The sequence below is a fragment of the Embiotoca jacksoni genome, unplaced genomic scaffold (assembly GCF_022577435.1).
Source record: "Embiotoca jacksoni isolate LCO1_2020_lvr unplaced genomic scaffold, fEmbJac1.0.p SCAF_3, whole genome shotgun sequence".
In the NCBI taxonomy this organism is placed as follows: Eukaryota; Metazoa; Chordata; class Actinopteri; family Embiotocidae; genus Embiotoca; species Embiotoca jacksoni.
The window spans coordinates 12,752,406-12,773,605 of NW_027185381.1; the positions used below are offsets into that span (position 1 = coordinate 12,752,406).

Below are 21,200 nucleotides of genomic sequence, written 5' to 3' on the forward strand. Positions count from 1 at the left end.
TTTTTTAGCTGACATGCCATTTTTCAGACCTCGTGTCCTGCAGTACATTAAAATTTCTATATCAATATGTTTCTGTTCTTCACTGTCACAATTCAGGAATCATCAGTGACTATCTCTCATTTGGACACCTTCCATGAACCCCTTTAGATCCCTGAGCCACTGTTTGGTCACTGTTGGGCATGTGTACTGTTCCTCCTCTGTGTACTTTATTGAGTCACAGCTTTTCTGGTTAAATGAGAAGAGTTTCTGTTTAACTGAGTATTCAGAGAAATGAGAAAACACTGAAAAATGCAGTTAATGTCAGCCAATACCAGTTTATTTCTTGATCACATCAATATTATTCCCTACAACATTTTTATAACATGTTGGATTCACTTGGCAATTGTATAATTGAAGTTTAAGGCACAAAATGAGGCAGTTTGATTTTAGTACACAGTACTATTTTACAGTATTTAAACAGGTTATTATCTAAGAATAAAACATGCAATTCAGATTAAACTGATTCTTTGATTAATAAAAACATCCCACTTTGATTCACTGTATATGTATTAAAAATGTACAATAGCATTAAAACCATTATCTAAAATAGTTTTTAGCAGCATTTCAAAGCAACAGATTTAAAATTGATTCTAACAGAGCTTTAACTTACGTAAATCATGATAGAAACATGTTTCTATGATTTGGAGATGAGCACAGCAGTTTTGTATCTTACATATAAATAATAGTTAAGACATAAGACAAAGACATTAACACAAACCTAGAAACAGAGTGTGTTTTTTCACATTAGTGCATTGACACTTGCATCAAATAAATGGAGTTACTACTTGTAACAAACAGTTTGGTTCGTCCACTGTTTTCCCTGCAGTCCTACACTGTCTGTGTAACTTAAAGCACATAAACAGACACACAGCAGCAAAACTCTGCTTAACGACTGGTCTGACTGCATTCCACTAAAAACATTAAATGCTCGCCTATTTTAACCATGCCACTTCAAGTGTGCATATTTGTTTGTAACATCCTGTAATTCAAGTTTGTACATGACCGAGCACATGTGCCAAGTTTAAATGCACTTCTGCAGACATGCTATGTCTGAGGGCTTGTCTGTAGCTAAAGGCTCATACTGTAGCTCAAGAATATTTAATACACAATAAGTGTAAATGCGGTAAACTGTTGCCATTTTAAACCCCAGCCACACAAAAGGCCTGATTACACTAGAATGGTCTTCCTGCTTGGAAGCTTAAAATATCGAAATGTGAAGGAGATATCAGATATAAAAATCTGATTTAAATTCTTTAAAAATGTTTCTGGACCTAGAATAAGTATGTTTGCAGCAGAGGCCAAAAGCTCTTAGGAGATACTTATAGCTTGTCCAGAGTTGGCAGCATGTGGAACATTAAGAAAACCTCAGTGCATTGTGAGGCCTTGTTGAGGGAGCCTGGATGGGCTGCTATCTGGTGACATCAGCCCAGTTTTGAAGGAGCCTTGCAGGTCCATGTTGATACAGAGCACTCCGGACAGCAGCTGCTTCTTGTACTGGTCGAGACGAATGAAGATATCCTGGACTGAAGTACTGCTCCCATTCACCCACATGGGGAACAGGTTGGTGGAGCTGAACTTGGATGGGAGGGACTGGTAGTGGTGCAGCTCCAGCTGGCAAAACAATCTAGTATCGAGTATTTGCCAGCATACAGAGGCATAAATGATGAGTAAGTTAAAACTGTTTTACGTATTGGTATTAAAGTACAAGTATAATACACATTTTTATAATTGCATCAAAAACACATACGCATCAAATAATTTGTGAATGTTAAAGGGGTCAGCTTTTCTGAGCTTTATGTTGAGTTGGGGGTCAGTGTGTATTTGTGCAGCAACAGCTTTGATGTGTTTTACGTTCGGCTGCAGCAGGCAGGTGTTTTTGGTGAAAAAAGGTCTAAAAACCCACTGTCCACTACCTGAGAGTGGGGACAGATAGTCAAATAATGAGTGTGCAGAGAACAAAACAAAGCAAAAAGAAGGTGAATGTTTGACTTATATCTGTGGCCGGACACATGACTCTAAAAGAATGATAGCGCAGGTTTGTAACTGCCGGATGTGTTGATAAGCAATGGTTTGCAAACAAGTTCAATTTATCAACTTAAAAGGTGACGATATATTAATCACAACTTGTTTCTGCTGCCCCCAACCGGGTTCAATAATCTGTTATTTCAGGTTTAATCGGGTTCAAATGCAGCCATGTTCACATACTGTACATAGCAGCTAGAGCCAATCATGGGTGTATAGACATGACATCGTAACTACAGTCTTTATAAATTTGTGGCATTAATGAGTAACTGTAAGTTGTATGTGTGTGTATTTGCACTGTTAACTACCTGGCAGATACGTGCTCAGAAATGGTTCTGGAGGTCTGACGAAGAATATGATGTAGGATTTTCATTATCTGCTCTCGAATCCACACAACATCTTCTTGCACATCTGGCAGCCACTCCAGAAGTCTGCACTTGGGACATGTAATTATTAGTCAATAGATGCAGTAGGTTTATTTAACAACAGCAATATGTGATAGTACAGCAGTTTCTGACACATGAATGTATTCACAGCTAGTTTAAAGCAAATCAGTTCCTAAAAAAACATTTAAAGTAGTAGACATATGGCTCAAATAGACACACAGATAATCTAACATTGAGGGAATGGGACCAGATGTAAGTAAGTTATACAGCACCTGAGAGTCAAGGACATTGCAGACTCTAGAGGGAGAGTGTATGGGAGCATCACAGCTGAGGCCATCCTGACAGGAAGCAGGTTGCCTAGCGACTGCACCAGGCTCCTCCTCTCCATGCAGGCCTCAACTAGAGCTGCAGAGGGAGGCAAACACACAGAATTACCTTCCTTGAGGCAAAATTTTATGAACTTATCAAGACGCATATATTACAGCATATTAAATGGATTTTTCAGTTCAGTGAACATGAAGTCTTATTTCTGTACAAAACACAGTAACTTCCAGATGCCACTGCTTTTAAGGTCCATGCTTTAGATTACTTATCATTATGAAAGGCTTTGGTTCTAATCAGACTTCACAGGTTCAACTTGACATTGCTCTGCTTTGTCAAACCATTACATCAAACGTCAGCTGTATTACTTTGCACATTATATGAGACAAAACAGATATAACATACTGTTAACATGTAAATAAATGGAAACAGATGACTGCCTACTATGGAGAAATAAACACTATATGCAGTGGATGGTGTAGTAAATGTAATTTGATAGTTGTTTATGTAATATGTTACATAGGCTACATGTGAGACCACATCTATTCCTTCTTTTTGCACTTCCATGTCTAAGTCCTACAACGATGTTACCTTTGTGTACGATGGGTGGAAGGCACTCGAAGATATGATCCTCAAATGAGGACCTGGCATAAACCATCACTGCTCTTTCTTCCACAGGTGACTTTTCTTCCTCTTCACATTTATTATCATCCTCCTCTTCATTGTAATCATCATTGTATTCTCCATTAACTAGCAGTGGTCTGTCTCTGTGAGGTCCGTTGAAATTAAGCAATCCTGAAAAGCAAAGAATCCAGACTTAGTGCTTCCCGGTTGTATGCGTCGGCCAACCAATCAAGTTGCAGTTCACGTCCATGTCTGCCCAGACTCATATCATATCATGCAGTAAAGACTTTGAAGGAATTTGGACAATAAAGCTGATTCTGATCACAAAATTGTACCCATGAAAGTGGACAATGCTTCAATTGAGGCGGCTATGGCCGAGCAGGTTGCCCACTAATCGTACGGTTGACAGTTCAATCCCCATGTCCTCCTGTCCACATGCGAAACTGTCCTTGGACAAGACCCCAAAATTGCTCCTGATGCCAGGCGAGCACTTTACACTGGTGTGTGAATGTGTGTGAGTGGGTGATTGGGAAACAGTGTAAAGCACTTTGAGACCGCTAAGGTGATAAAGCGCTGCATTAGTGCGGACCATTTACCATTTCAAATATGGATGCAGCTGCAAAGAGGCTACAAATTCCAAAACATGGATGTTTCACACACATCTTCAATCTGACAACACAGAAGGTTTATACAATCACCACAGTTTCAAGTTGGACACCAAACATTAGTGCCACCAATTCAGAATCCAACCAAATGTGAAATATGGTAAATTTCTCCTTCTGTTCCTGAGTTATGATGTCAAGTAATAGCCAAAAAAGTGCTTTTGCAGAACAATATGATGGATATAATATGTCATCCCTACACCCTTTTATTCTGAGACATCTTTGTGACATTTTGTCATAATTAAGATACGAGTTATTGAGTTATGACCACAAACGTGTTTGTGAAGTCAAAGTGACTTTTGACCACCGAAATCTAATCAGTTCATTCTTGAGTGCCAGTAAATGTTTTTTTGCCAAATTTAAAGAAAGTCCCTCGAGGCACTCCTGAAATATGTTGTTCACAAGGACGATAAACAAACTTGAAGAATTAAAGTATTTTCATCATCTGTCTGTTATTTATATATTATATAAGGTTATTTTCTAATTCGTTCAGTCATTCAACCAGTTCATAAAAATAGACACATTGTAAGTGTTGACTTTGTAAAATTGCTTGCACATTGCCAAAAACAAACAAGTGAGCAACCCTCCCTGTGGTTGCTCACTGGTTTGTTTTTGGCAACAAGAAAAAGCATAATAAAAAGCAGTCTGTTGATTTGTTGACATGGTTACAGGAAGTTATGATAGCATATCTGGGTGATAATGCCAGTAAATGATAATATTTTCTGGCTGGGGGACAAAAAATGTAATTGTAAGTACCACCCAGTTTTATTGGAAACAGTTTTGAAGAAAATTTTAAAAAGTAAATCAATGAGTCTTACCATTCCTCTTCAAGAAATGCAGAGCATCTTTATATCCCTGTTTGCACATGGCCTTCATAACCTGCACCCAAAAACAACACACATGTTTATCTCTCATGAGTCAAAGAAGTCCACTGAGTTTATTCCAGTTCATCCTAGCCGATCAATTTATCTGTTGCTGTGTGTGTTTCTCGAGGTATATGGATCTGAGGGGCTGTAATCAAGTGACCTACCATTGGATCAGGAGGGAAAAGTGCCCTGGAGACTCTGTAGAGGTTGGTGAGAGTGAACTGGATGCTTGTGTTGGTGAAGCGCAGCTCGTGTATGTTGGTCGAGGTGTCTCGGGGGCAGATGTCACTCTCTCCAGAGAATGGGGACACAGTGATGGTGTTTTTTAGGTCGTACTGAGGCAAGTTGTCTGAGATTCCTCCATCTACATATCGCTGAAAGATAAATGATAAATATCAGCATCAGAAACAAACAGAAATATTTGTCATTTTATAAAATCTGCAGGATTTTCACTGTGAATTATTAAAGGATATTTTGCCCCACAGCAGTTATTACACAGGATATGATAATCGTATATTGATAAATGTTATATTGAAGCTGATAAACTTTTAAACTTGGAGGCGAGCAGTGTGTGTCAACAGATAAGATCTGAGTGACATCAGCTTTTTGAACTGGAGCCACTGCGGGTAGGAAAGGACAGAGCAACCTCAAAGCTCGTGCCAGCACAGCCACATCTGGCTCTGCCACTCTCTAATTTTGGTCCCAAGCCCCGTACACACACAAGCACAAGTAAGCTCTTAAAACCCATCACAAAGGCCACAGAGGGAGGGTGGGACCGCTGGGTATTGCTCAACGATATTTCTCAGAAAACCTTTGTGCTGGAAACATGGGCTGCAAAAAGAAAAATACATGTTTGACTTTCCCCTTTAGTGTGAGACATCTGACAAACACTAACTCCAGAGGAATTTTATAATCGTTCCACACACGTACCATTCAGAACAAACACATTCTTGAGAAAGGGAGGGCCTCAGATGGGTGCAGTTACAGCAGAAATAAAGTGCCAAAAGCAACAACAACAACAAAAAACAATGAAAGGAAACAGTGTATAATTCGAGCAAAGCAGCAAGTCATTAGGTTAATTATATTTAATTTGCCTGAAAACAGAACAATGACAACAGAAGAAAAGTGCACACATGTTGAATAACAGTGAATTTACTCACCACTCCTTGCAGTGTAGGAGGAATAAGACCACAATACACTGGGATGTAGGCACTGCAGACACATGCCTGATTAACAAAAGAGGAAATATAAGAAACAGAGTTTGCCAAATTGATTTAATAAGAAATACAGTTCTCTGACAAATTGTTGGAACTGTGCTGATAACTTTACACAAAGCTGAACAAAAACAGACAAAAATGATCAATAACATGAAAAAAAAATCACACTGTAAACATTCCAGATATAATGATACAGAAATTTTACTTACATTATTTAGATATTATGATTATTCAGAAATTATACTAGTAACATATTTTACTGGTCTTAAAGGATGCATTAAAATTAAATGTAATTGAACTAAAATTGATTTGGGTTGCAAATTATATATTTTTTTAATGATTGATTTATCTAAAAATAACTGAAGCAATAAATTAATTGTCTTCTCTGTAAAATGGCAGAAAATGTTGGAAAAGGTCTGTCAAAGTATTCCAGACTCCGATGTCATATCTTTAGCTTTCTTGATTTGTCTGTTTTGTCCCAAAGATATTCAGTTTACACTGATATAACAGAAAAGAAGCAAATCCTCACATCTGAGAATGGAACAAGATCAGTATGACATTTTGCTTCAAAACTGACTTAAGTAATTTTTTAATTTTTGCTAAATTGCTGTAGATACATTTTCTGTTGATTGATTAATTGACTAACCACTTAAGGTAAAAAATCTCACTCAAATATTTTTGTACATAATTGTAATCTGAAAGCATCCCTAGAATCCCCAAAATGCTGCTACACTATCAGTACTGAGGTATTAAATCAAGTGTATTCTGATATTTAATTTAATTATCAACCAACTCTTCTGCAAAGTATTTAGAAAACCTGATTCAGTGTTTACCTGCACCACCTCCTCCTTGTTGTTGTAGTTGGACACCAGGACATTTTCTCCATCTGTAACCCGGGTGAGAGAGATCCCCAACCGCCCGTTGGCCCGATGATGGCAATCCGCAGGCAGACTGCGCCGCAGCATGAGACGCACAATCTTCACCAGGTTAAAGGAAGGATGCATGGGTCCAAGGAGGCGCTTTCTCGCCTCTTTGGCAACCTCGATGATACTGGCACCGGCCTCTCCTGTGAAACATTAAAAAAGAAGTTTGGAAACAAGTGAGGTCTCCATGAGAGTTCATAATCATGTAGACAACAGGCTTTGACCAGGGATGGGAGGCAATTAACACACTCGTAAATTATTACATGAGTATAAGATTGAACTTGATTGAGCTTACCTAAAGGGACGTTTTGAGGATAAATAAATTGTTCATGTAACTTTATTTTGACTGCAATATATAGTCAAGAATTGTAGCAACTAATACTGGAAAAACATTTTTGATCAGGTATTATCAATAGCTTTTTTTAAAAAGAGAGAATGGCCCAATGGATGTATTTATTAAGACAGTTTGATTTATCCAGCACAGTTAGGCCACTGCTATTTCAGAGCCACGGTGTGAGCCATAGATTCTACCTTGCACAAACCTCGGTCAGATGAAGGATCAACGAGTCGGGCAGACTAACATATTCAATGAAACAACCCTTTTGCCCCAGCAATCTCTCTACTACTAGGAGATGGCGAGAGGGCCTGGTAGGTTAACAAGGGGGATGCGGTTTCCCAACAAGGTAATTTATTGGATATTAAACTCAAGTAGCCTATATTTATGGAAAGGCAAGAACTACAGGACAGCCTACAGTGACTCTGTTACAGAACATTCAAGAAGATATGCAGCCCTTAAACCTTTACCCTGGTAAAAGAATAATTAGAAGAGATAAGAAGACAGTTATAGCTAGAGGTGCACCACTGAGCTGACAAGGGCTTAATTGATGTTGCATATTCATTCTAATATGGTTTTGGTCAGCATGTCCTTGTTGCTTATATACAATTTTGCGATAATTGACTTCAATATTTCAGTTTATGCTACTTTATTCTTATTCTCCAATACATTTAGTCTTTTTAGGAATCCCTTTTACCCCTTAAAATGGCTTAAATCCCAAGAAGGTACCTACCAAGACATATTTCAGTGACCAGAGCAGTGGCAGTGAGGGCTCCAGCTGATGCTCCATATATGTGCCTGGCGTTTTTGACCAGAAAAGGAGCCTGCTCCAGCAGACAGCTTGCCACTCCAACGTGGTAGATGCCAAGGAAGCCGCAACCTGCGAAGGAGATGTTCCACTGCGAGTCCAGAGGAAACATGCCGGTGACCGTCCTGAGGGGCTTGAGGTCGCAGGCAAACTATCAGAGCAATACCACACAGAGATAAACAGCAACAAATAACTAACAGTCTTCTTTTAGAGCTGAGGCCGTTTATATTTTGTTAATCATGTCTCTGCATGCTGCCTTTCGGTTTAATGAACTTTGTCTGCTAATTGTTTTTAGCTTCCTCGCCGGTCACTTTCTTGGATGCAGGAGACGTCGAGAAGTTGACATCTAAAAATAACAAAATTCCCTTATGCTGAAAGTAAACCCCCGTCAGTAGAAGTGTAATTAAAAAGACTCCTGAGCTAGTTAATATAGAGACGTGGTAAAGCCACGGACTTGTTGTTTTACATACTTTATTGGTGTGTATTGGGAGGACTGGGCAGTGAACGGCTTGTCCAATCACAATCGCCTTTGTTTCGCAAACCGACCAATCACAATTGAAACTGGTGATAAATTGACCAATCATAATCTGCAGCGCTGAACTCCCGTGAGGTCAGTGAGCGGTGACTCATCACTGACAGCTGTCAAATATTCGTTCCCAGGCGGCTCCGCGCATTTTGTTTTGTCCTTACTAAAATTATCTGCCTGTTTATGTTTATGGAAAAATGTCCTGGAACACAAACTAGGTTATATTAGGACTTTCTTTCATCACGTTTTCATTTGGAAAAATTGGGTGTTGATTTCCTGTTATACAACACTGGCAATATTAACCTGTTGTTTACAGATCGATTGTAGCAAATCTGACTGGTAAGCATCTATCTGACGTGGGCCTGGTAGTATCTATTAAAAAGGACATGTTTTTTTCAGAATGGACCTTGACATAATAGTTTCACAAAGTGTGTTTAACCAGAAAAAAAAAAAAAAAAATTATACTACTAATCAGAATGTACACATTTGGCTTGTTTACAACATCCTGACTAGGAAATAGTAAACTGCAGTAGTTTTCACGAGAAACAGTAGTGAAATCATAAATGTTCCTCTGAGGCACATTCAGTAATAACATGGAAATGTTTTTCTGTAACCATTCCTTGAATAAACTATTGACAGAGCTATACTGCAAATAGTCACTTTTGAGGGAGCTGATTCAACTTTAGGACATCATGGATTCCCTAAGAGAGTATGCCCTATTGTGAAACCACTATCAGCTAGAGTTCATTGTCTTAAAAAAAAAAGTACACTGCTGCTTTATCAAGTACATGTATTGACCAACTGTTCCAGGGCTGTCCAGACCTTCAGGGGCCCCACTTGGATTCACGAACACAAATCATTGTGCCTGAGCTCCAAGAAATGTGACTCAAAAAGGTCAAATGTGTCCAACCAGGAGATGATAACTACACAACCAGGAAAACTAGGTTTTCTGAGGAGGACTGTTGGCCTGAACAAAATCTTTTCTACATAAGGGAATGGTTTCCATAATCATAATATATCAACAAATATGTATTGCTTTTACAGATGCTGGGTTCACAAATGGACCCCACAGTTATGGTATAAAAACAGGATGTGCAACCTTTTTGAAGAAGAAAGATCATATGGATCACTTAAAACTCAATTGAGTACAATTTATAATTTCTAAACAGACACATGTATTTTATCTGTTTTTTGTTCGTATTACGTAGTCTGTGTGCAAAAATAATTACTTGATTCCTTAATACAGTGATTAAAAACAGATCAATTAACTACTACACTACTGACTTGAATCTAAATGTAAAGTTGTCACATAACAAAAGATACAAATTATTCTAATGACTGTTTTTAAATTAATCAAATAATTTTAAAAGAAAAAGCTTTTTTTTTTTTTTTTCTTTCTTTTTTTTCTTAAGAAATTATGTCTACCAAAGTTTAAAAAAAATAATAAAAATGTCTTCTTTCTGTAGAGTGGAATATTTGTTCTAAGATTCAGTGTTTAATTAGTGATAAATTAATGATATTTTTTTTCAAGACAAAAAAAACCCCCAAACATTGCAATTTAATGTAACATTGCATCGTGAGCCATTAGGAAATAATGGTTTTGGTGTGCCTTTTATTAGTAGGCCACATAAACATCACAATACCAAGTACAGCAACGAAGTTAACTAAACAGCGCCGCCCGATGGCCGAAGAGAGACTAACATCAACTGTGCCGCCCTGAGTTGAAACTTTGGCGGCACCACCATTGATGCGCTCGGTGTTATCCACGAGAACATCCGTAGAGGCGGGGCTTGTACATGTAAAACTGATACAGATGATTGGACTCCTCCTGTCCTCCGCCGGTAGACAGTGTAATAGAAAACGAACGAGTACCCGTGATGCAAAGCTTTCTCTTCAAAAACATTGAGGCTCCAGGAAGTAGTGTGACAGACTGGAGAACAGGACAACCACAAGACTAATGTTACTCGTTATTTAGTAAGTAACACCGAATTAGCTCGTAAGGAACAATAGTAATTTAGCGGAACATAAAAGTAATCTCAGAGGCTAGAAGAAATGTAGTTTTCAGCTGACATTTACTTTAATATGGTAATAATACTTTAATAATGCTACACCATAGCTGCGACTAGCGATTAACGTCAGCTACTTTAACGGTGAGTTAATTCTGAAAACACGTCGAGAAAAATACTATTTGTCGCTTTTGATGACATTCATTTAGCTCCCTATTGGTTGTAATGACAATGAACATAACCAGTCATGTCACGAGTCGCGCTACAGACACGCAGAGAGAAAACGCCTCGGGACGGCTCTGGACTCGAAGTCAGGTCAGCCAGCTGGTTCGCTTACCGCAATGATAAACTGTGTCTTCAATGGAGAGAGTCAGCCAGGATGGTGCAGCTCCTGATGGAGAGGATGGAGAGCAGGCAACCAGCTGGATGATGAAGCACAGCAGGTCAGAGGATGGAGAGGTGGCGCTTACACCTGGATGTACTCCATCAAGGACGACATCCAGAGGTGGAGCTGCAGACATCTCTACAGACATGATGGCTTATAAACTTTCAGAGAGACTTGTGAAGGAAGATAAATCAAAGAGGGAGAGTGGACCACATGGTGGGACGTCTGAGGGCCAGGCAGAGGGTGTGGATCCAGAGAGGGATGCTCCCTCTGTATCTCCCTCCAGCCTGATGGACACCTGTGATCCCTCCATATCCAGCCTCTCTTCCTCCTCCTCCTCCTCCTCCTCACACTTCTTCAGCCGGCATCGCACCAATCCCTCTTCATCATCGCCCTCTTCTTCTGTCTTGACTTCACCCTTGCTTCCTGCTGTGGAGCTCTCAGCTCGGTTGACTGATACAAAAATGACCCTGGATGTGTACTTGAGAGGAGCAGCTGAACTGCCGCTGCTATGGGGGTCCATCCCAGGGCAGCTGAGAGGCCTCCAGTACCTGAGATTAGGCTCTGAGGATAAAGCAGGGCTGGATGGCGCATTGGATGTCCTACATCATCTGGCAGCGCTGCGCTCACTGGCTATCCGGGGTACTTTTCTTATTATTATGTGGTATCAAATCCTTGTTAGGATAGATGTTTAAATGGCTGAAATAAGATTGCTGATGAATTATAATCTTGTTATCACTCTCTGTCCTTTTCTTTTCTTTGCTCCAATCTTTCTGCTTCTTACTGCACTTTTCTTTCTATTTAAAGGACACCGTTTTTATGACTCACAAGGTGACCCCCTGCCTGGCCTTCTCACCACATTGCCCACATCTATTTCCTCCCTTTCACATCTGGTGCACATGGATCTCTCCTTCAACCAGCTTTCCTGCCTGCCCGCCTGCCTGCTCAACCTGCCGATGCTTTCCACTTTGCTCCTGTGTCACAACCGCCTCTCAGCTTTGCCTCCTGATATAGGCCGACTGTCCTCCCTTATCTACCTCTCGCTCCTGGGCAACGAGTTGGTGTCTCTCCCCTCGAGTCTGGGACAGCTGAAAGCACTGCAGACGCTGGATGTGTCACATAACCTCCTCCAACAGCTACCTGATGAAATTGGTTCCCTGGAGGAGCTTGTTAAGCTGAAATTGTGCCACAACAAGCTGAGGCAGTTACCAGAGAGCATGGGTAAGGGTGTAAGGATGAGTGGTTGTGTCAGTGACGGACCAACAGAGAAATAAACTGGAATCCTCATTTTATTTGTTCAATTTGTGTATGCAACATTAAAGAAAAGTTGTAACCCTGTCCTTCCTGTTGTTCAGGCTCTCTCCTTTTGCTCAGGGAGCTTGTCATCTACAGCAACGACCTCCACCTGATCCCACATTGTCTGAGCAAACTGCCTTTGCTTAAAATAGATGTACGTGATAATCCTTTGGGAAAACCACCAGTGCCTCCTCCTCTCCCTCCTACACCTGGTGAGCAGAGAGAAAAATGGGCTTCAAATTGATTAGTGTGCACAATATTTTGACGAATAATCAGATGCAGTATTTAGATTTACTATCAGTATATTCACTGTTGCATAATTGTTTTCTCACCAGATCAAGCAAAAACAAAAATTCCAGAGTTGCATCTTGCATTTAATCAGCAAAGGTACAATGTCACTCTCAGCATGATGATATTTTTTCATTCTTTGAATTAATATTGTCATTAAGGTGTTGCTGGCTGTGTTAAAGGTGTCACCCTCCTTTTGTTCCTTAGTTTCTGTGTTTCGTCTGCTGGGTGTCACGTGTTTCTCCCAGGGGGGGCTGAGCTGGTGTTCCCCCCGGGATGCCTGGTGAAAATCACACGACTGGAGTGGGCTGAGAGAAGGCCGGAGAGAGAGTTGGTGTGGCTGGAGGAGCATGACATCCTACTGAGTCGTCCGCTGGAGCTGCGTCCTCACGGAGTTACATTCTTGAAGGTATAAAAATAATTAAAAACTACATTTGTTAAAGGAACACTCCACCTCAGTTTACTCATCATTTGTAGTGCTACTCTGTGACAAGCAGTGTAGGCAAAGCAAGGCAAGTTTATTTGTACGGCACATTTCAACAACAAGGCAATTCAAAGTGCTTCACATAAAACCATTAAAAACACAAGGCAAAAGAAAAGGACATTTAAAAACAATTAAGAACAGTGATTCTGGTTCAGTGAAAGGTAGCAGCAAACAGAAGATGAGATAAATGTACTTTAACTTTGAAATGCTTGCAGCCCGTGGAAGTGTGTGTGCCGTATCATCGACCAAAGAAAAGGGAGGTGGTTGTGCGGAGGTTTGATGGACAGTCATGGAGCACTCTGCCCACTAATCTAAGAAGTGGAAGCGACAGCCATAGTAGTCACCCCGGAGGACGTCCAGCCAGGGTAAATCATGAAACCTTCCACTGCAGAATGATATGATTACAAATCTGTGTTTTTATTTTTTTTATTTTGCTGATACAAATGATCATTTTCGAGGGTAAAACTTTTTTGTCGTACCTGTAGCTGGCGTGCTGCTTAGTGAGCCACTTCTCCTGGTTTATGGCAGTGTCCCGTCCAGTAAAGGACAGTTGCTGTGTTACACTAGCGGGAGCCCTGCTGGTGTCCAGCTCTGACCCTGGAATCAAGCTCCACTTCCCTCCAGTCTCCACTGTGCAGACTCGCACCATAACTTTACAGGTAAAGTCAACTAGCAGCAGTGACATCTGTAGGAATGCCATCACTGTGTTTGCATGAGGGTTTGCAAGACTTTGGTGTGTCTCTCTGTGTGTAGGTGTTGCAGGTGTCCGTGTCAGAGGTGCAGGTGCTTTGTGGTGATCCTCAGACCAGAGTCAGCCCCCTCATTTGTCTCTCCCAGACTCCCAGCATGGATTTCCTGCAGCCAGTCAAAGTTCAGGTCCCTCTGCCACCTGGAGTCACAGGTACAGTATACCATCATGATTCCCACGCATGTGTAATTACAGAACATATCAGCATACATTAACATGTCTCGTGCTTCTTTAGGCCACACAGTCGATATGTCCTGTTTGCATCTGCTCCATGGAGATCCCACTGCCCAAACCTGGACTGACATCACACCACAAGTCTCTCTCTATGTCACCCATTTGTATGCCATTTTCTACATCACGCATTTCTCCTGGTAAGTTTCTGAACTGTATTCCCATGAAGTACATTTGATTTATACTTTATATTGTAGAGTTATAACTCTGCACCATCACAGGTACTGGCTGTGGTACACCACGCGGAGCTGTGTTAGCGGGATGGTCAGGAAGGTCTATCAAAGGCTAAAACAGTTTAAAGTCCAGTTCTTCATCCTTCAGCGGAAGACTGATCCTTCACAAGTTCTGCTACAGTGCTTACCTGCTAACAAAGTTCGTATTACTCCTTTCTGTGCTGATATTGTGTATGTGAGTGGGTGTCTGTGGTGTCTTAGCTTTGGTACTGTTTGATACTAAACAGTGATCATAATGTTTCCTGCACAGGTAGAAGGCAGAGTGCAGTCTTTGTCAGAGCAGTATGATGGACCCCAGCCCTCAGACCTGTGTGACTTGCTGGAAGGAGAGCAGTTCTTTGCTGGCTTTGAGAGGGGCTTAGATATCAACACAGGTCTGAGGTCCTCTTTGTGGCTCTGTCTTAAATAAAACAAATTTCCTCATCTTCCCTTTCCTCACAAGATCCTATAATAGACTGTTGTACAACTGTTGCCCTGACACAGTTATTTAGTCTAGAGCTAATATTGTTCTGTTTTCTCCAGACAGACCAGACTGCGTGGAGGGGAGACTCAGTTTTGTGTTTTACTCCAGCCTGAAGAATCTGAAAGAAGTGTATGTCTGTCCAGCTCAGGGTCAGAAGGAACCAGTAAGGGGACAAGTAAGACAAACATATTCAACAACCAAGAAAATACTAAAGTATTGGGCTGTACAGCTTTTTCTGTTTGTACATGTATAGTTAACGTTGTGCTTCTTACATTTCCACTGCCCATAGTGGCACAAATTATACAAACACCACATAAAAATACAAACGACTATATGTCTTAATACACAATAAGTAATAGAGTGTACATATCCCTCACCTACATAAAGTGCAGCACATTCAATATTATGTGAACAGACCTTTACAAACCTTTCACTATATTGCAGTCCTAAACTGTCCTGTATTAGATACTACCTTTGTAAAGCTTTGTGATGCAGTCAGAGAGGTGTTGATTCAGCTCTATGATACATTTTTAGGGTGTTTTCCTGTTTATATTTTTGTTTGTCTGCATATGAAAGAGCTGGAGAAAATATTAGACACACCTTTTAACATAACCACAAGTTACAGTCTCAGAATGGATCTTAAAATTGATTATCAAAGACTGTGGTCAAAACACAAAGAATTACATTGTTCAGTAACGAAAGCTGGACACGGTATGTAAGGCAATAACTACGTATGTTTATAATATTTTCCTTCCAATAAGTTTATTATAATCATCTATGTCATGTGATTGATTAATTGGGGTAAAAGTAAGGCCACTCCTCTCACCATACATAGCTTTAAATCACTTTGTTTGAAAATGCCCAGGCATTAATATAATTCCTCCAGTTATAAACATTTTTAGTGTTGATGGCCCGAGAACACTGCACTCTATAGTGAGAGTGGGATGACTGAAAATTAATGTTGTGCCTCGGCTAACATGCTGAATATGTTCGTAGCTTATGAGAAATGTATTATCCCTAGATGTATGGAGAGCCACGGTGTCCCTGATTTGTTTGAGTATTATCTGTCCTATTATACCAGTTCTCCATTGGGTTGCGTCTATAGATCCCAATTTGAGCAAGGTAGCTTAGCTCAATAATGTATCTCTAGAAGGAGCAGTGTGAAGGATTTAGTGACATCTATTGGTGGGGTTGCTGATTTGAAATTGACTGACCTCTCCTCTCCCTCCGAGTTTGTAGAAGAATCTACGGTGGCCATGAAACTTTCGACAAAACGCAAAAGAACTTTTTTTTTAGATTCAGTGTTTGGTTTGTCCTTTCTGGCCTACTGTAGAAACATGACAGTGCAACACGGAGGGCTCCATAGAAAAAGACCCGCTAGATATGAAGGGCTCAGTCTAAGGTAACAAAAACAAAAACTCTTAATTTCAGGTGATTATACAAAAATTCAAACATAATTATGAATATTATATTCCATGTCTACCAATAGATTTTGAATAGATCTCCTAAATCCTTCACACTGTCGGGGGGGTGTCGTCGTCAGCGATGTGTGGTTTATGGTCTAAGATCATTCCTAATCAATGCTAACTGTGCAGCTCACATCATAACACAATATTACATCCAGCAATCTGGAAATAAGATATCATCTCATCCAAATGTGTTAGATAGAAGATTATACAGTAAAATCATGTATGTAGTTCACACCTCACCGCAGTTAGATTATCCAAAATGAACGATAACGATCAAGATTCAGTGGTTTCAGTGGTAGGAATAAAGAAATTCTTCCTTCAGATAGAGAGCAATATTGGTGCAGCTATCAATAAGCTATGGACCTTGGGCTGTTCTTCAGCAAAAATAACTATTCCTCTAAACTGAAAAGAACATAAGCAACCCTGTTTTCCCAAAGACTCATGGTTAGAACAGCAACATCAAAGTGTCCTTGGGGGGGAGATGTACCCGGCCAGTGAAAATGGGTCGAAAGAAGATTACTGCCTGATAAATGTGCTACTTCACAGGAAATAAATCACAAACTATAAACAGTTAAATATAGTGACGTCAAACTTTTTATACACATGCTTTATGTTTTAGGCTATAGTCTGTAGTGTAATTCATATCTAATGTGTTAAAATAGAAAACAAACTTTGAAATACTACAAACTATATTGTATGGATGTTTCCGTCTTTGCAGTCATTTCATATATATTACAAAAAGTGTACCAGCTCACCCGACCTGCACAGCTCAGTGCTGGTTAGAAGATGCAGCAGTTATATTATTATTTTGTCCCATGAATCAAGATGTAAATATGGTTATGACAACACATTGAAAATCTGCTTCGCACCTCTATTTCAGGTGTCTTTTTATCGGGGGGAGATTCCCAGCAATCTTCCAGAGGAAGTGGCCAGGAAGAGGAAAGGACTGGACAGCCAGTGGCTTGCAACTTTACCACTAAGACTTCCTGTCAGTTCAAATGACACAGCTTGTTTTTTTTTTTTATTTTTTATTTTGTTTTTTTTTACTTTTTCTTTTGCACTTGATGATATTATATGAACTGAAATGAACCTGTTCATTTTATCTTAAAATATTTAATGTTCTTGTGTTTAAAATGTTCTCTCCGTTCATGTGATTAGTTCATTTCTAGACAAAGTGTTTCTTTATACTAAAAAGGTTATATAAACACTTCTGTGAACACTTTGTCCTGATGCTGCGCTCTTTGTGCTGCTACCTACAAGTAAAGTGACCAGCTGAGGGGAACGCTGTGTATATTTGTCTTGTAGGCTCTAAACTCAGAGAACAGTTTCATCATGGAGGAGCTCCAGTATCCTCCGCTGAACCTGGGTGACCCTGAGAGCGGCTACCTGACAGAAGCCAACCTGCTGTCCATCTCTCTTCAGATAGGACAGGACTGGCGTGTAATTGGCATCTGCCTTGGCTTGAGCTACCAAGAGTTAGACCACATCCAGTACAAGCACAGGTAGGAATGAAAGGTCCTGTTCCGTCAAAATTAATTCACAGAATAAGCCTTTTTCAAAGAATAATGATTCCACATTTGAAATAAAAATAATGAAGGCCTTATTCCATTTAGCTGTTCCAGTTTTAGAGTCCTGGCTCACTGGCGCACTGTTATGGCTTACGGATATTTAAATATCTTTTGTTGCTATGACGGGTCGGGATGTCTCCTGTGAAAAAAGTCTATTCAACAATATTGGTAATTCACTCATGTAAATCATATTTTTTTATTTGCTAAATAAGTTAATGTTAGTGCAGGGTGATGCAGTGGTTAGCATTGTCGCCTCACAGTGAAAAGGTTCTGTGTTCAAATCCGGGCCTGAGCCTTTCAGTGTGGAGTTTGCATGTCCTCCCTGTGCCTGCATGGGTTCTCTCCAGGTACTCCAGCTTCCTCCCACCATCCAAAAACAGGTTAATTGGTGATTCTACAAATTTCCCATAGGTATGAATGAGAGCATGAATGTGTCTGTCATGTCTATCTCTGTGTTGGCGACCTGTCACAGCCCCCCCGTGACACTGTTCAGGATAAAGCAGGTATAGATGATGGATGGATATAGCCGAGGCCAAGACTCAGACACAACACTGCCTAAATGTGATGCTACAAATAAAAAAAACAAAAAACATTTGAATTTATCCTTAAATATTTATTGTCATATTTTCAATATTCTTTGATATCTTGAATGGAAGTTATAATAAAATTGGTGTCTGAAAAATGTGTGCTTTCAACAAGAGTCTCTAAAGAGTTTACAGTAAGTACATTTGCAAAAGGAGGTCTAAAATCATCCCTAATCTACACTTTTAACATCAAAAAGAGCCAAAAACAGAGTAAAACATTTCAAACTGTCACAGAGATTGAGACAAAAATGTCCATTTGCTGTTAAAGGGTCTCTGCATGAGTGAGTGATGTAATCAGTGCGTGCACACGTGTAATGGCACAACCAAAACCTCTACAGGAACAAGATGGAGTGAGATGGTATGTGTCTGGAGAGAAATGCTAGAGAATTTTGATTGTTTTAATCTGCACTGTCAGCCATCACTAAGCCATCTGGGACACTGCAGGAGATTACAAACAGACGGATGCTCATCTGGCCCTCCCCCTCTGCCTCGTGCTCAGAAAACCTCTCATGATGCATTCTGGAGGTGGGGAAAAAAAAACGCATTATGTAAAATCATATATACATGTGCAGGCAAATTTTCTTTTTGGGGGAGGGTTAAGATTTTGACGCAGTAATATAATCATATTTCATTTTAGTAATTTATATATTTGATGGTGGCCAAAAGTGTTTTTCTTTCTGAGATTTAATTCACAAATGTCATAAACTTGTATAAACAGTCCATCGTCCAACCACTCAGAGATTCTAATACCAGTTGTAATAGTAGCTGATTATGTGTAAATATTTTAGTTTATCAAGCTACTGAATCAGCAGAATATAGAGATAAAAATTTTTCGCAAAAGTATGTCACTGCGGCTGAGTGAAGAGCACAGAATAATGTATGCTCATGACCGCGGCTGGTTACTGGGAGAATATAATCTTGTAGGAATTACATATTGCTGAGATTTTAAATACAAATAGATTTAAATTGTTTGCCTTTCCTACCCATAGGTAGGTCACTGCAGCTGCAGGCACGTAGTGTAACATATCCTGTGCATATTGTGCTCTCCTCACTAGGGACAACCTAGGCGCCTTGGTGCTGGACATGCTGTTTCACTGGGCTGGCAGACAGAGGACAGCTGGGGCAGTGTCGAGGCTGGTGGCTGCTATGATGGAGAGTGGCAGGAGAGACCTGGCAGATGAGATTGAGGACATTGTCAATATAGGAAGGAGAAAGTACTTGGAGTCACTGAGGAGAGTCGGCCTGGAAGCGGAGAGCTCCTCCCCTGGTGAAAGCACAGCAGTAGATGGGCCCACGCTGGGCGCAGATGGCTGACTTACACTTGAGTAACCAGTTTGTTTATGGTGGGCCCCCATCATCTCATCCTGCTGTCTGAACAACTGTCCTTGTACACAAAAAGTCTTTTGTTGTCACAGTCTTGATTACCAGAGATCAGCTGGTGGCACATTCCTTAAGGCCTACAAAGGAACAGGTCAAATGGATGGCTTGGATGATGGCCTGTGGCTTGTTTTTTTTTAATACTTTTTATAAACTGTCTCAGTATTCAAGGCAATTCTATGGAAGTAAAAGTTCTGCCAAGAATAGAAATTTATATATATATTCTAGTATTGGTAAAATAGAATTGATACAAAGGTATGTAATAAATTTGATCATTTTTACCACAGTAGCAAGAAAACAGCTACTGAAGAACCATATATCGATAGCATTTCTTTGTGTTGTCATTGGTTACACTAAATGTCTCTTTTTTTTATATATATAAAAGTGCCTCAGTTTGGTAGATAGATGACGAGCTAACTGAACCAGCACACACAGCTATTCTAACTGTTCTGAACCAGGCATCAACAAACAGCTAACTTTTCAAACATATTACCGTCATGTTATACAATTACTGTTACGTTATCCAATCAGCTTCCTCTATACACTATTACTACAAAGCTAATATTGGGATTAAAGGCCGTTTACTTCCCGGTCTAAAAGAAACGTTGCTAGTTCAGTATCCAACTTCATTCCTGTCCTCACTGAGAACTGTCTCCAGTGGTGTCAAGCAAGACTTATGTTAAAGTTTGTGTAGCTTTTGTTTCGCCATCAGTTTTAACCATCGTTGCGTTTATTGTTCCATTCACCCGTATTACGATTTTCACTTTGTATTTTCATAATTTCAACTCAGTATCTCAGTATTTTGAGACACCATCTTCATTTGTAGCATGCATAATGTTGCTTTTTATTTTTTATTTCCTGGCAGAAATGAGCCTCCACAGAGTTCACTGGTTCCTGTTCAGGCAGAGCAAACACTCAAAATGCAAGAGGAGCCCATTTTTTTTTTTTTTTTTTTTTTTTTTTTTTTCCCCCAGATGATTGCATTTTTTCCACGTGTGCCTTTGGTCACTGAGTAATCAGTTTAGCTGCAGCTCAGTCTCAATCGCGGGACATTAGATTCGTGCAATGTATGAATTTCCATGATTTTAATGTGCAATGATACATTGTGCGACACATTCATTCTGCATGTGTCTGCAGAGCATCGTGATGAGTCACTGGCACTTTCATTGCTGCGTGCTCCCACTTCATCCCCAATACTTCAACTCTGGCCGTGTTTCTATTTTTGGTGTTCAAGGTCATTGCGTAGGGATGAAACGTCACGATGACGTCGACTCCCATCCCTTTACCCCTGCACCTTTTTACTTGCACATTCAAAACTGTGTGTATTTCTACTACGTACC

General features: G+C 40.0%; 2 protein-coding genes across 2 annotated transcripts; one reads left to right on the forward strand and one right to left on the reverse strand.

Moving 5' to 3' along the window:
* Positions 1 to 297: 297 nt before the first annotated feature.
* On the reverse strand, positions 298 to 8,648 carry pnpla2 (patatin-like phospholipase domain containing 2). The gene is made up of 9 exons (XM_069163487.1): positions 8,128 to 8,648; positions 6,971 to 7,203; positions 6,081 to 6,146; positions 5,085 to 5,294; positions 4,873 to 4,933; positions 3,360 to 3,563; positions 2,720 to 2,852; positions 2,370 to 2,492; positions 298 to 1,663 (listed from the first exon to the last, which is right to left on the reverse strand). The coding sequence occupies exons 1-9, from the start codon at positions 8,312 to 8,314 to the stop codon at positions 1,405 to 1,407; spliced, it is 1,476 nt and encodes a 491-aa protein (XP_069019588.1). The 5' UTR covers positions 8,315 to 8,648; the 3' UTR covers positions 298 to 1,404.
* Positions 8,649 to 10,669: 2,021 nt separating this feature from the next.
* pidd1 (p53-induced death domain protein 1) lies at positions 10,670 to 20,177 on the forward strand. Its single transcript, XM_069163538.1, has 15 exons — positions 10,670 to 11,761; positions 11,927 to 12,340; positions 12,475 to 12,627; positions 12,751 to 12,802; positions 12,911 to 13,112; positions 13,403 to 13,552; positions 13,673 to 13,846; positions 13,941 to 14,088; positions 14,171 to 14,306; positions 14,388 to 14,538; positions 14,650 to 14,773; positions 14,922 to 15,037; positions 17,212 to 17,319; positions 17,637 to 17,833; positions 19,539 to 20,177. The coding sequence occupies exons 1-15, from the start codon at positions 11,095 to 11,097 to the stop codon at positions 19,795 to 19,797; spliced, it is 3,051 nt and encodes a 1,016-aa protein (XP_069019639.1). The 5' UTR covers positions 10,670 to 11,094; the 3' UTR covers positions 19,798 to 20,177.
* The last annotated feature ends 1,023 nt before the right edge of the window (positions 20,178 to 21,200 follow it).